The 13,483-nt window shown below is 31.9% G+C and overlaps 1 protein-coding gene across 1 annotated transcript; it reads right to left on the reverse strand.

Annotated features, from left to right (window-relative positions):
* Positions 1-260: 260 nt before the first annotated feature.
* Positions 261-4,811, reverse strand: LOC137406498 (uncharacterized). The gene is made up of 4 exons (XM_068093079.1): positions 4,805-4,811; positions 2,575-2,643; positions 1,182-1,322; positions 261-792 (listed from the first exon to the last, which is right to left on the reverse strand). The coding sequence occupies exons 2-4, from the start codon at positions 2,603-2,605 to the stop codon at positions 599-601; spliced, it is 366 nt and encodes a 121-aa protein (XP_067949180.1). The 5' UTR covers positions 2,606-2,643; positions 4,805-4,811; the 3' UTR covers positions 261-598.
* Between the last annotated feature and the right edge of the window lie 8,672 nt (positions 4,812-13,483).

Here is a 13,483-nt window from a genome sequence, read left to right on the forward strand (position 1 = left end):
TGTTATGTTCCATGTTTTCATGTTATGTTCCATGTTTTCATGTTATGTTCCATGTTTTCATGTTATGTTCCATGTTTTCATGTTATGTTCCATGTTTTCATGTTATGTTCCATGTTTTCATGTTATGTTCCATGTTTTCATGTTATGTTAAATACCCTGTGATCCATATTATAACTAAGAACATGCTGCTTAAGCTAAGAAGTTCAATGCAATGCCTGTAGATGTCAACAACAATTGTAGTCAACAACCGTATTGTACATAATTATTTTTTTTATTATAATAATGAAATTTACACAAAGATTGTATTACATCAACAATATTTATTGAATAGTAAGTATTCACATGTGGCTAGTTCTGAGTTATGGTTAGTTATTAATAGACATGTAGATGTTTTCAACATGATATTTCATCGTCCAGATTGTTTCATTAGTAACTTCAGTATTATATGAGATTACAAAGGATATCAGATTAGAAATAATCACCATTGTAGCTAAGCAAGTAGTTACTAACCAATCAAGACTTGAATAAATTGTAAAACTGTGAACAAGGAGCTAGTATAAGCTTAAATCATGCCCTACTTACTACTAGGCACAATGTTTTAAACAAGTCTTACGGCCGCCAACATAAACAGGAATAAACTAAAGCTGACAGAAATAGCGGGAGAACTTGATATCAAGGCATCGGTATTGCAATAGTCTGTTTTACACCGACAAGCTTTTACTCCACCGCTTTCTATGCAGCCCGTCTTAATATTGTACTGATCCAGTTCAGCGGTTCCACATGATTTGCTTACTGCAAAGTCATAAAATGTTTTATGCAAAGATTTGTCAACAAAAATGGTGGCATGTTTCATAATAGTTAGTTTGACATTTGAGTCTATAGCCATTGGATATTGTAATACAATTAATAGTTGAAAGATTTTAGAAATAATAGCTCAGGAGTAAATAGACAATACTTATTCATTTATAAGGAGACATAACTCAAAACATTTTCAAAGATTCTTCATTGCTCATGAAGAGTAACAACCATAATTAATATGAAACAAGTAAACTTTGTTTCCGTAAAAATTTTGAAAAGAAAGTATAATCTTTTCATGCTGTATTTTCTTATCTTTTACAAGCTAAGAAAATACAGCATAATGATGTATACTTGAATCAGACTAGTGTTTCAAACTTTCTTACCTATTCCTGTAGACTCTACATATGTTGCATAGCATGAGTCTGAATTGCCTACGATGGAACAGTGTGCTTTTACGGCTTGTTGTTTGGCACAGTCACCACAGTTGTAGCATGATATGGCCCAACTTCTAGCAGCTAACATACCTATTCATGAAAGCGGCGGTCAACATGAAATTTTCCACATACCTTGAGAACAATGCCAAATGAAGCTATGGGAAATGATGAATTTTCCTTTTGTGCACTTTTCACTATATCAGCTTTCACAAACATAATAACATACAATACAAAATATGAGGAAACTTAGATCGATAGAACTAAACACGCCTGAGTAGCTAACAGAAGCTGAAGGTCTCCAAACTAAAAATTGGGAAAATCTATAATAAACCATGTTCAAACAAACTTTAGCTCCGCCCTTGATACGATTAAATCTAAAAACAGATCAAAATGCACCAGTGTTGTTTTTTTTAATTTTCTTGTTCACTTTAGCCAATAGTTTTTAAAACTTTTTTAAAATGTGCAAAGAACTTTATTAGCCTAAAAATAAGTGTTTTCAACAAAGATTATGCATTTTTCAAAAGGCTAGAAAAAGTATTTAATACTTTGTTGACACAAACAAAATTAAAAATCTCAGCCAGCTTCGTCGAATTAAGAAAAAAAGTATTTATATTATACAATGTTTTATAAAATGAATTATTCAAACACTGTTTGATATAGAAATTGGCAATTTGGTTATGTTATGAACCGATTCTTTTTCAATTATCATGATTTTACTGTCAAAATAAAGCACAAAGGCATGAGTTTAAAATAGGTTAGTTTTAGTTTATTTAAGATACATGGCTTAGCCATGTATAACACCTCCATGTTCGAGGACCCTAGTTTAAGGCTAACTTCAAGCAGATGCAAGCAGAGACTGAAACCAAGTTACATAACAGCCTCTTTTACACACAGTCACAAAAACCAGAACTTTTCATGTTTTAATCTTGGTTAACCTGATTGAATTACTTTAGATGGACCACTTCTTGGAGTTGCAGTTGACCAGCAACTGCAGGACTAACCAGCTGAACCAAAGCCCTTGATTGGCCATTTATGAACTCGTTTACCAAAGTAGAGCTATTCTCACTTTTGTTGAAATGGTTTCGCAGTTGGTGATGACATCATTACTAGCTAACATCATTACACTGACAGCTGTGATCAACCCCATGAGGCTGAACTAACAGCTGTTATCACTTTTGCTAAATTAGCCGAAACCTAATAATTCTCTAGCTATTCTCATTCAAACTCATGTTTTGTTTCAACGAAGCTATGTTACTGCAGGACTCTACTCTATTTTTATAGTTTATTGCTGCACTCAACTTTAACTAATTTGCAACACTAAAACAAAATGGTTGGAACTTACCAATTATAACAACAGTGAGCTTCAAATCCATGTGTCTCTTTGAGATTTTTTTAATGAAACTGGAAAGTTCTGAAAAACAAAATCAAAACTGTTTCGACTATGTAACAAGTAGTTTGTGGCTGGATATTAACAGGAATCTTTTCTTATTTTTTACTGTTCAATAGGTTTTCACTTAGTGCCAAATCTTTTGCCATCAATTGTGACAGGAAAAAGTTGATTATCATATTTATGCTGGAATAATGGTATTTTGCTCCCAATTTTAAGGTCATTGTATCAAGAGTCTATAACTTCTCAAAATCTGTAACATTCAGTATCAAACATGTATATTCAATTAAAAAACTCTAGAAACACCAGATGGTAAACGTTTTACCGCTTAGCGTGAACTTTGCTTCAGCATATTGCCTTTTTACCAGTTACTTTGTTTAGTTTACAGACTATTTCCTAAATCCTTTTTTCGGATTACCAATTTTTCGAATTGAATTGTTTATTATTAACTGAACTATAAATCCACATTAAAAATTTGCATCCAGAGTATCATACTGACGATGTTAACTTTAGGCTATTTGTAAACACTGCTTCCAAAGCTGTCTTAACTGTCAATAGCTGGCACATTTAGGTATAATATTTTATCCCTTGGGGTTCTTTGCTGTAAGAAAGGTGGCTGTAAACATTTGTTGGTGATGTAAAAAGAAGTTATTTTGAAATAAATTAAGAAATTTTGAGTCTGATCAATATCGGACTTTTGCGAAACTTCAGTCGCCGCTATTGAGGCTTCTATTAAAAGAGTACATGTACCAAATGTGACATTTAAATTAAAAAGTTCTGGCATTCTCATTAGATAAATTATTGTTAGAACTTGACTAGGAACACTAGGACCTGAAAAGAGAATGGGTTTTCAGTCAGAAAAATATACAATTCATTGTGATGCTCAGCAACAGTAGGTATGACTTGCAAGTTTTTCCCGTACACACAAACATGACTATCAGATTATAATAAATCTAATAATAAAATAAGAAATGAAGTAATATCGGTCAACTCAGCCAACAAACTAAGCAGCTACATGTAAAGTGAAACAATGATTATGAGTCAAAGAATCAGCTGCCTAACCCCAAACGTTTGACTAGCTGATTGTGATTAGAAGTGGAATCATCCATCATTACCGTTTATACGGAAACCTTTGTACCAAAAAGTATCTGAATAATTAATGTTGAAGTAACCCAAAAAATTTTTCAAGTTTTTGTTTGTGCAAAGTTTACTAGTACAAAATGCAGAAACTACATTTCCAAGCCTAAACCATAAACCTTTTACATCAAGACTATAATAATAGCTTACACTCTTACTGTTGACTTCAGGTTGATTTTAACTTCATTTTTTAAACTTTTCATAGTATTTTTATATCATTATGAGTAAATAAAAAACTTACTACCTATGCATTAAAGCGATACATTAAAGTCACTTGGGGTTTTGTTCTACAACTCATTTTTCCATTGGCAATCATTGTAAATCTAAATCTCATTGGTTCAAAAGGTAAGTTTTTAAATTGTTTTTTTTTAGCTGAAAAACCATTAAAAATTGGAATTCATTGAAAGGTCATCGATGCGCCCATGTTTACTTATTACAGCAAACCAATTTTTTCAGTCATTTTTCATATCATTCACCGTTTTAAAATAGTTACTGCTTTTAAATTCATCATTTTGAATATGGAATTTTCTATAATACTAATGAACTAAATAAAATTACTTCTGATTTTGAACATGTAAATGTGTCTGTAATTGTAAGATTTTATGTAATATTTAAAAGATTTGAAGCTTTATAGTGGAAACCCTACTAAATAGAGTAAAAGCGAAGCTTTATTGGTTTTACTTTACTAAATCCACTATAGTGAAGCTTTATGGGTTTTTAGTTTTGGTATAATATTATTTGTAGCCAAAGTTTTTTTGGATCATTATTAAAATCTATTTATTTTACAATTCAAAATGCTTGAGTCTTTGCTATTCGTATATGAAACAATTATGCATATACACTGTACATTAGCTTTAGCTATTGAAGTGTTTTGACTAATCAGGTTCTCTTTGAATAGATTGCTATTGGGTTGAAAAGATAATTGAAGAATGAGTATTTGACTTAAAACCTCTGTAATAATGAAAGCTTTGTAAGAGAAAATGTTAACATATAAAACTTTCACAATTGCATGTAATAATGTAGTTTAAAACTCTCAGCTAACACTTACCTCTGCTCTATAGAGATTGATTTTATTCTCTCACTTTCCACACGGCTATTTATAGTTATTAGATATTCCTGTAAGTCGATTAGCTAAGATGGTGCTCAGTCAAGCGTAAGCTCAGCTTTCATGACTCATTATGTTGTTATTGATGACATGGGTAGGGGTGAAAAGGGTGAAGGGGTGAACTTTTGTTCCTGGTAACTATATACCAGAGTGCCGATACCAGGACTTAAGCAAAAGATGATTACTTAGAACAAGTTTGGTTTGCGATATTTAAAAAACTCCTATTGGTCCTCTTTCCTTAACTGCTATCTAGCAACTACTTCACTTTTGACAGGCTTTTATTTTTGCCAATATATGAATAGCCTACATCTGCACAAAGATTTGACACCGGATTTCCTATTCTTGCTTCATCTAGTGATGAAAAACTAATCTGTACAATCAGCTGTTGCTAACGAGTTAGTTGTAATGATTCAAATATGATTCAGATGTCACAAATCAGGGCATTTGTGAGCTTCTTTCTTGTTGCTTCTTTATATAGGAGCAGCATACTTCAATTATTTACATGTATGATCATGAACAAAGTTGTTTGATTACATGCCTAATATGCGTATTTATGGATATATATTTGGTGTGTCATAGTTTTTACTAAATATCTCGGAAGTTTATCTCATTTTTCCAGCTAATAAAAACATTTTTCAACTAGTCTCTGACGCCATGCTCTATGGAAAGAAATGAGGGAAACATTCTGATTCATAAATTGAGTAACAATGCTGTGTAGTGTTTGCTCACCAGGAAACACTTACTTATTGGGGATGGAACATTTTCCCATTGTTCTAGGAGCTCTACTAAAATATAAAGCACAGTGATCCAACTCTGATTTTGGTTCAGAATAGTTGGAATTCTAAATGTTACATGACATAAGAAATATAAAAACCCCTGTATAGTATCAAAAGTTAAATGAAGACTAAAATCAGATATGTTTATTATTTTAGGTGTGTGCATACATGTCATTCAATCTATTAACAAAGAGCAACAGAGGAGAAACTACACCGATGGAGACATATTCAAATACTAAAAGATGACGATTACAGAAGGCAATCAACAAATTCTGAGCACACTATACATGTAGCTACCAAAAAAGGCCCAACTTGTAATATTTGATTGCTGAACCAAGTAAAACATAATTTCTCAAATATTTCACCGTATGAGAATATCCTACACTCATCATGTCAGCGTTTTGAAGTGAGCACACTGAGTTTACGCCAAAGCAATAAATAATGAATGTAAAAAGTAAAATTATGATTGCTGAACTTTGTAAATTATTCACCTTTTTATTGATTTCTAAATAACACAATTTGCAAATAAAGGTGGGAAAGCTTCTAAAACGCTTCTTTGATGTTGACGGGAAACTATAAAATTTAAACAGCTGTTGATTTTTAGTTCCCGTGTTTACAAAAATTCACTGATAGCGCATTTTAACACAGTAATATGTTTAATGCATGGTCATCTATGCTCAGCTCAAAAAAGCAAAAACACTCATTAAAAAGTAAGCTTTAATTGCTTTAGATATCCTAGCATCTCAACTATTTAGAACTAGATAGTTGAATCTTGATCAAAAGAACTCTGATTACATAGTTTGTGTGTTTAAACATTTTTTTTAATTTCAATAAGGATTTAGGTTTTTGGGACTTGTGTAAATTGATTGGGTACGCCTAGTTATGTAAAAGGGTACATGTAATTTGTTTCTTAATATTTTTCTTAGAGTAAAGTTACCAACGACTAAATTTTAATGTCATGTAGGGTTTCTAGTGGAGCAGTCGTGTCGGTCTGGAAACGGCAGTAAATGGGAAAGAGAGACGCCTATGTCTGCTGCACAAACCATAATATGTTTTGTTTGAGTTTGCTGCAGTAGACTAATTTGTCCTATTACATATATAAACTGAAACTATGTGAATGGCCGCGACTTAGATGGATGTTTTTAATAAAAAACTTAGTGCTGCGATGAAAACTTTTTGGATCAAAAAATAATATGATAAAATATTAAAGTTGAAGACAATGCAAAACATGATTTGCAAAACATATTGAATACATAATAGCGCTGTTAACATGTGTGCTGAAATATTCTCTGATAGATGGATTTATGAAGCGTAATCAGAGCTGTATTGACAGATACTTTTGAATAGCTCGACTCAATTCCGATGTACCAAATAATAAGTTCAAAAAATTTTATGGTCCACCCTACTAAGAAAAAGCTGAGTTCAGAAAACCGCCAAGCAGGCGCAAGAATGAGTTTAACAAACTTTTGCCAAAATTGGTAGGTTAACTGATTTCAATGAACTTGACGTTGTTTTGCGTTCACTATTTCGGTCAACTCATAAAACCATTTGTTTTGTGCTTGAATTAACTAAACAAATGGGACCAATAGGAATTTTCTACAAATTGATACTAATAATGACTAGATAACGTAGACTATACATGACTTTTTGGGATGCAGTTGGTCTTGCAATACAGCCAAACATATTATTTCAAAAGATAGTGGCATACCTATTTTATTTAGTAGCTAGTTTCAAGTGGGCGTTTAGCAACTGAGAACTTAGCTGATACAAAGGCCGTCATGAAATAACCTAACTCGACGACCCAATCACTGTAGACCTGTAGAATTGGTAGTCAGTACTCAAATGTTTACGCATCATTTAGAGGAAGTTAATATGACAAGTTCTCAATTTCCATTATTGGAGGCATTTGAAACATTCATAATAATGTATCTGTAGCTGGATTTAAAATTTTATTTTAGCCAACTTGAGCAAATACAGAATAGAATATATGTCAAAAGAGCCACGTAAGACTAGACTTTTATAGGATTAGCCGATGTGAACACGAGAGATAGTTACAGGTTGTACATCATTGTTACATCATTTTGGGTAAGTCTGGGCATGTTTTTTGTTTTCTTGCTTTTTTGTTTTCAGCTAGATGATCCTATAGCCTCTTCCCTGTTGTCTACTAACTTTCTTGTACCAACTTTTTAAAACAATACTTAAAATGTCTCAAAACTATTGTTGTGGAACTTCAGTGTATTGAAATATTTTAAAACTAAATTCACAACTAGCAAACAATGTTTTGAACAATATTTTTCTCTAATTTAGTTTTCTAGATTCTATGGGTTTTTTTTAAATATTTTTTTGTTTTCAAATATCTTTAAGTATGAAATTATTGTTTTAAAACTTCTTTTGACCTAATTTTAGGATCAACTAGTAAAGACAATATTGCATATTGTGAAAGTAATCTCGATGGCTTGCAAACTTGGTCTATCTGACCACTTTGTTACAGCCATCTGTGATAAACAACATTATAAGATGCTTTTTACTTTCAGATTATAACCTTCTGATTATGTTATATTGATGTAGTAGCTAACAAGTTTGCTACATTTGCAAGTAATCTAGAAGATCCAAACAGCAGCGATCTGCAAGTAATATGAGTTTTGTTTCTACAAAACTTTATCAAATGTTTGATGCCTGCAAAAGATGGATGCGAAAGATGAAAAATTCTGAACAAACTGGTACATTTTTAAACAAGTTCTCGCTTCGGTTATTCTTATTTTAAAAGAGTGTGCTGTTGAGCATGATAAGGATGTGCAGTTATGACCTTTAGATCAGAATTCCTTTTCTTTGATAAGCAAGTGCCCATATTAATCCGCAATATTCACACTTATCATATCTTCATCCTTATGCTTCATACTAATCATATCACTTATCATAATAACACTTACCACGCATAACTCTACTTCTCCTTAAGTCTAAATACTCATCATTTACATGATGGAGACATAGTGTATGCCTGAAATCATAAATTATTTATTCAGTGTATACTGAACCTTTGAATTTTACAAACCTCAGCTTATTCTATATAGAAATATCGTCTTGTGTGATTCCTCAAGATACTTGAATAACCAGAGATTAGAACATATACGGTACTTAAAAGATGAAAAACTGCCTGTTGCTATAAATGGTGAGTGGGTCATCACCATGGTGATTATCAATACCACATCCAGCAATACAGCTTTTGTGTCTGCAGACAAGATCTTTTTGTCAAGATATACGAAGAGACATTCACCAAACAGAGCTGTAAGCTGTGAAATGAGTCTGTTGACTGGTCATCGTGGCCAGTGCAGAAAGAAAAAGACTGTCAACGCCAAGGCCACTGACACCACAACTAGCTTGAGCTCTGAATTGGCAGACAACACAACCTTCGATGGAGTATCTAGTCAACTGGGTATCAGCTCTAAGTGTTAGGTCCGAGTAGCCCCACAACCAAGGAGTAGAGCTTACGTAGAGCTAAAACCAGGAACCGCTCAGAATGTCGCAGAAACGACCTACTAGTAGAAAACTTGAAGGTCTCAGACTGTGCAGTGAATTATATATTTGTATACTTATTTATTTGCTTAAAATATATACCTATCTGCTTTGTACTCAAGTGGCATGATTCTCAGGAAACAAGTAGAAAAAACTTGATCAGTTATCATACATTAAGCTTTGAATGGCCAAGCTACGAACAGCTTGCCTAATTTCTTTTGTCCATTTTTATCTTGAAAAAAGTATTCATTTTTTTACATTAATCACTTATGGAATTTAAAATTTTTAGAGCGGTTTCATCTTAAGAACTTTAGATAAATCTTATGTAGAAATTAAAAGTAAATTTGTTATTTAATGCAAGATTTAGTTACAATGACAGATCCATGGCAAATTAAAACTCTGAGCTTTGTGCAAATTAGCACTAAAATCAAGTCTTTTAAACTTCATGTTTTTGTTATCTGACTAAAATATACACTCTGCTCTGATTTGAAAATGCATTGATTTGATTTGATTTTGCTACCTATATTTGAAAAGCTTATGTTGTCTCAACTAGATATTTCATAGCCTTTGATTGGTTGTGTAAAACCTTGTTTAAAGATGCAAGGTTTGTTTAGCTTTTAGCCATTATAAGTTATAATGATCTGATTTTAAAGTCATCGATTGCTACAGTATTAAAGTTTTCAATACATTGGTTTTACTGGCAGATAATTAGTAATGCAGTTAATGGTTACCATTTGACGTTAACCACAAATCCTCTTGCACATTGCACATGAAGTTCACCAGGTTTAAACTTTTGTGCAATGTATGAAAATACTATACTAAAACATATTTAATAAAGTGTGAGAGAGATAGTCTTGAAGCAGCAGTTTCAAAAGTCTTAAATCAGTCAACCATGAAACAAAAATAGTCAGTTATTCACCTTATAGCATTTATTTATGATTTCCATAGCAAGATTCTCACACTCTTCATTACTTGTCGTTTTATGGCTGGCAGAGACTAGGGGCTTCCAATCTCTGTTTGAATTTGCGTGAATAATCAAGGTTGATGAAAAAATGCAGCTTCAAATTATCCTACGACCAAACACGAGTGAAGCGATTGGTTTGGGAGATTTATGATAAATGCACATGTGCACACAACTCCCGAAAAATTACCCATTAACAACCATCACCAAACCCTTGTAACGAAATCTTATCAACAAATTTAACTATTTTTCAGTAAAGTTGTTTGAGTATGATTATGATGCAAAATGCATATAAACCTATTTAAATATGTTACCAAGCCTTTGAAAGGTTACCGCAAATTCCTAAAACTAACCCATCTGATCAGATTATAAGTAAATAGACAGATTTATTTGGCCGAAAATCATTATTAAAACTTGCTAAGCTTCACTTTTATAAAAGTTAAGACCGGAAATTAAAACGTCGAGCGACAGAGAATAGAACGATTAAGTCGTGCGCATTTCACGAAAAAATAACGTGCACGTTTCACCAGTCTATAGCATTGTCGAATTGCCGAAGGTTTCTGTAATTAAGTTAGTAGTACTGAAATCGTTTCATTTTTGTCAATTTAAAAATAACTGACATTTTAGTCAATTTGGAGTACTTTGGTATTCTAACTGATGTCCAACGCAGTGTAAGTAAAGAAAATGACGATGATATTTTTTCTAACGGTTCCTATGAGATTATTAAAATAACTAATTATAAGTTTGGATGACTACAGAACAGTGACTACGTAGTACATAATTTCTAAAAAATCTATATAAATATCACAACTTCGTGATATTGTTAGCTAAGACGTTTTGAAATGTAAACAAAAATGTGCATTGGTTTTATATTATTACTATATTAATAATATTGGTTATTCTAATAATATCAGTGCATTTTACTTCTAATATTGGCCAATATTGCATTTCTCCTATTGCAGGGGAAAGATATAAACATATAATCTTTTCTTTTCATTATTGCTATTTGTTGTATATAATAACACCCGCACCAAATACATTACCGCTACCATTGCAGTTATCCTATTGCACTGCAGTGCCATTTGACTGCTAATATTGCATTTCTCAACCATCAGTACCCTTTCTTTTTTTTCCAATATCACTTTGGTCTTGGCTGTATGACAGTGGAATTTCTAGTTTTATTTTATGTGAAAGATCATGTTGTTTAACAAGCTACAGAAAGCTTAGTCAATTAATAAAGGATTGAGTAATGTAATCTTCTATTTCAAACATTTTTTGTTCAAATCTCTTGACCAAAGTTTTGATTTAAAAACTTAACTAAAAACCAGAAAGCTTTCTTACTAATATTACTTTGGGTTGTAACTAAAATTGACACATACTGTAACTGGGGACATACTGCGTAAGTTAAAAAATTTGAAGTAATGCCTGTAGATATCAACAACAATAGGCAACAACCTAATAGCATATGAAAATTTATTATTATAAGTACATGTATATTAATGAGGTCGATACAATATTGTGTTACATCAACAATATTCTTTGAATAGTAAGTAGTTACAGATAGAAAGCTGTTAGTTATGGTTAGTTAATGAACATGCAGGTGTTTTCAACACAAAAATTCATCATCCAACTTGTTTTTTTAGTAACTTTAGTATTATATAGGGTTACAAAGAATTGGAAATTAGACATAATTACTCTTTTTCAAAAACTTTGTTTGAGTCAAACGCTGCTGTCTTAATATTTCTAGTCATTTAATAAACAAAGTTATTTAGAAAATGTGTCCAAAATGCTTACCATATATAAATAAGTATCCTTAAAAAGAGTCATCTTTTGCAAGGTGTGCTTAAAATACAAATATTAATTTCTTAACAAATGTTTTTTTTCACAAGTGAGTAAATTTCATTAAATTAGTTTAAAGTAAATATTCAAGTTGCATTATATAGAAGTTGGCTGTTTTTAGTAAAATCAAAACTGTTATCGCCTTAATAATTGACGATTAATATTTTTGCAGCTGGTAAAACACAATGTAATTTTAGGATTAGTAATCTGGAGGAATGTCCTTAACACTCCGACATTTTTTACAAGTTATTTGCAGCACGCATTTTGTGCAATAGGCCTAAGTCCTGTTAAATATAGAGCAGGTAACTTCATGTTAGGTTTTACTTCCAAGATAGATGAAAATGTTCTTTGTAAAAAAACAACTTATGTTAAACCCTGCCGGTTATTCATTTGTTTGCTTTTAAGAGTTGATGATTTGCTTTTAGTCAAAATATGTTTCCTGTCAGATTTTCTAAATGAGTGCTAGTAACATGATTCTCCGGCTACTTTGTGCAAATTTGAAGCTACCTTTCACTTTTGTTAAAGTCTATCTAAGACCAACTGATTGGCTCACAGTGCACTAATTTGAAGTGGTTTGGAGTAATCCAAACACTAGCTAAACCTGTTGAGTCCATTCGTAGAATCCATCATGTAACAAAACTATTGCTGTAGTAAGTTTTACATATAAAGCTCACTTTTGCTGCTTATTAATGTAGTCTTCTCCCCAATAAGATTATTTTGAATTATTGACTGCCTAGTGAATTTTTAAGGCTTTGCACACTTAGAATTTGTTTACGCAAGTGAAACATATACGATGAAATTAACTGATCAAGTTAAAAACTTAAGTGAGGTTGTAATTTCAAATAGGCAGCTTTGTTTTGCCAGGTTTTGAGTTGTCTGTAAGTCAAATAAAATTTCTAAAATTGAAATTTCTCACTTGTTATGGGGCCAAATAGATCATTGTGTGGGCCCAACTTTGGCGTCATATCTACTCAGTTTAGTAGTAAAACACTGAAGGAATATGCCGCAGTTGTGAATGCAAATTATATTTGTTTAGCTATAGAAAGCCTACCTAATCAGTTGTCTTCAAGTCTCAACTGCATGCTTGCATTTAAGAACTCTCTATTTGTATCACCGGTGTTGTGAGTTACTTCTGGTAAATTGTTGATTATCTGATTCACTTGTCTTATATATCAGTATGATTTTTCCAATAAAATTGGTCTAAAATTCCATTTTTCTTGCTACTAGTTAACTTTCCTTTTTTAGATACAGTTTTTTTTGTTTTAATTTTTCTATGAACAATATTTCATCAAAAAGGTGTGTCTGAAATTAAACCTTTAAACCTTTAGCCATTGTTCATGTTATAGAAACCCGTGACCCATATTATAACTAGGAACATGCTGCTTAAGTTAAGAAGTTCAATGCAATGCTGTAGATGTCAACAACAATTGTCGCCAACAATCTTATTGTATATTATTTTTTATTATTATATTAATTAAATCTACACAAGGATTGTATTACATCAACGATATTTATTGAATAGTAAGTATTCAC

This window comes from Watersipora subatra, chromosome 10 (assembly GCF_963576615.1).
Source record: "Watersipora subatra chromosome 10, tzWatSuba1.1, whole genome shotgun sequence".
Lineage (NCBI taxonomy): Eukaryota > Metazoa > Bryozoa > Gymnolaemata > Cheilostomatida > Watersiporidae > Watersipora > Watersipora subatra.

Excerpts from the sequence above, each read along its gene's own strand:
- LOC137406498 (XM_068093079.1), bottom strand. The coding sequence starts at position 2,605 with ATGGATTTGAAGCTCACTGTTGTTATAATTG. Across the intron at positions 1,323-2,574 it reads GCTCACTGTTGTTATAATTG|GTATGTTAGCTGCTAGAAGT; the intron begins GTAAGTTCCAAC and ends TTTCATGAATAG. Across the intron at positions 793-1,181 it reads TGTAGAGTCTACAGGAATAG|TAAGCAAATCATGTGGAACC; the intron begins GTAAGAAAGTTT and ends ATGACTTTGCAG.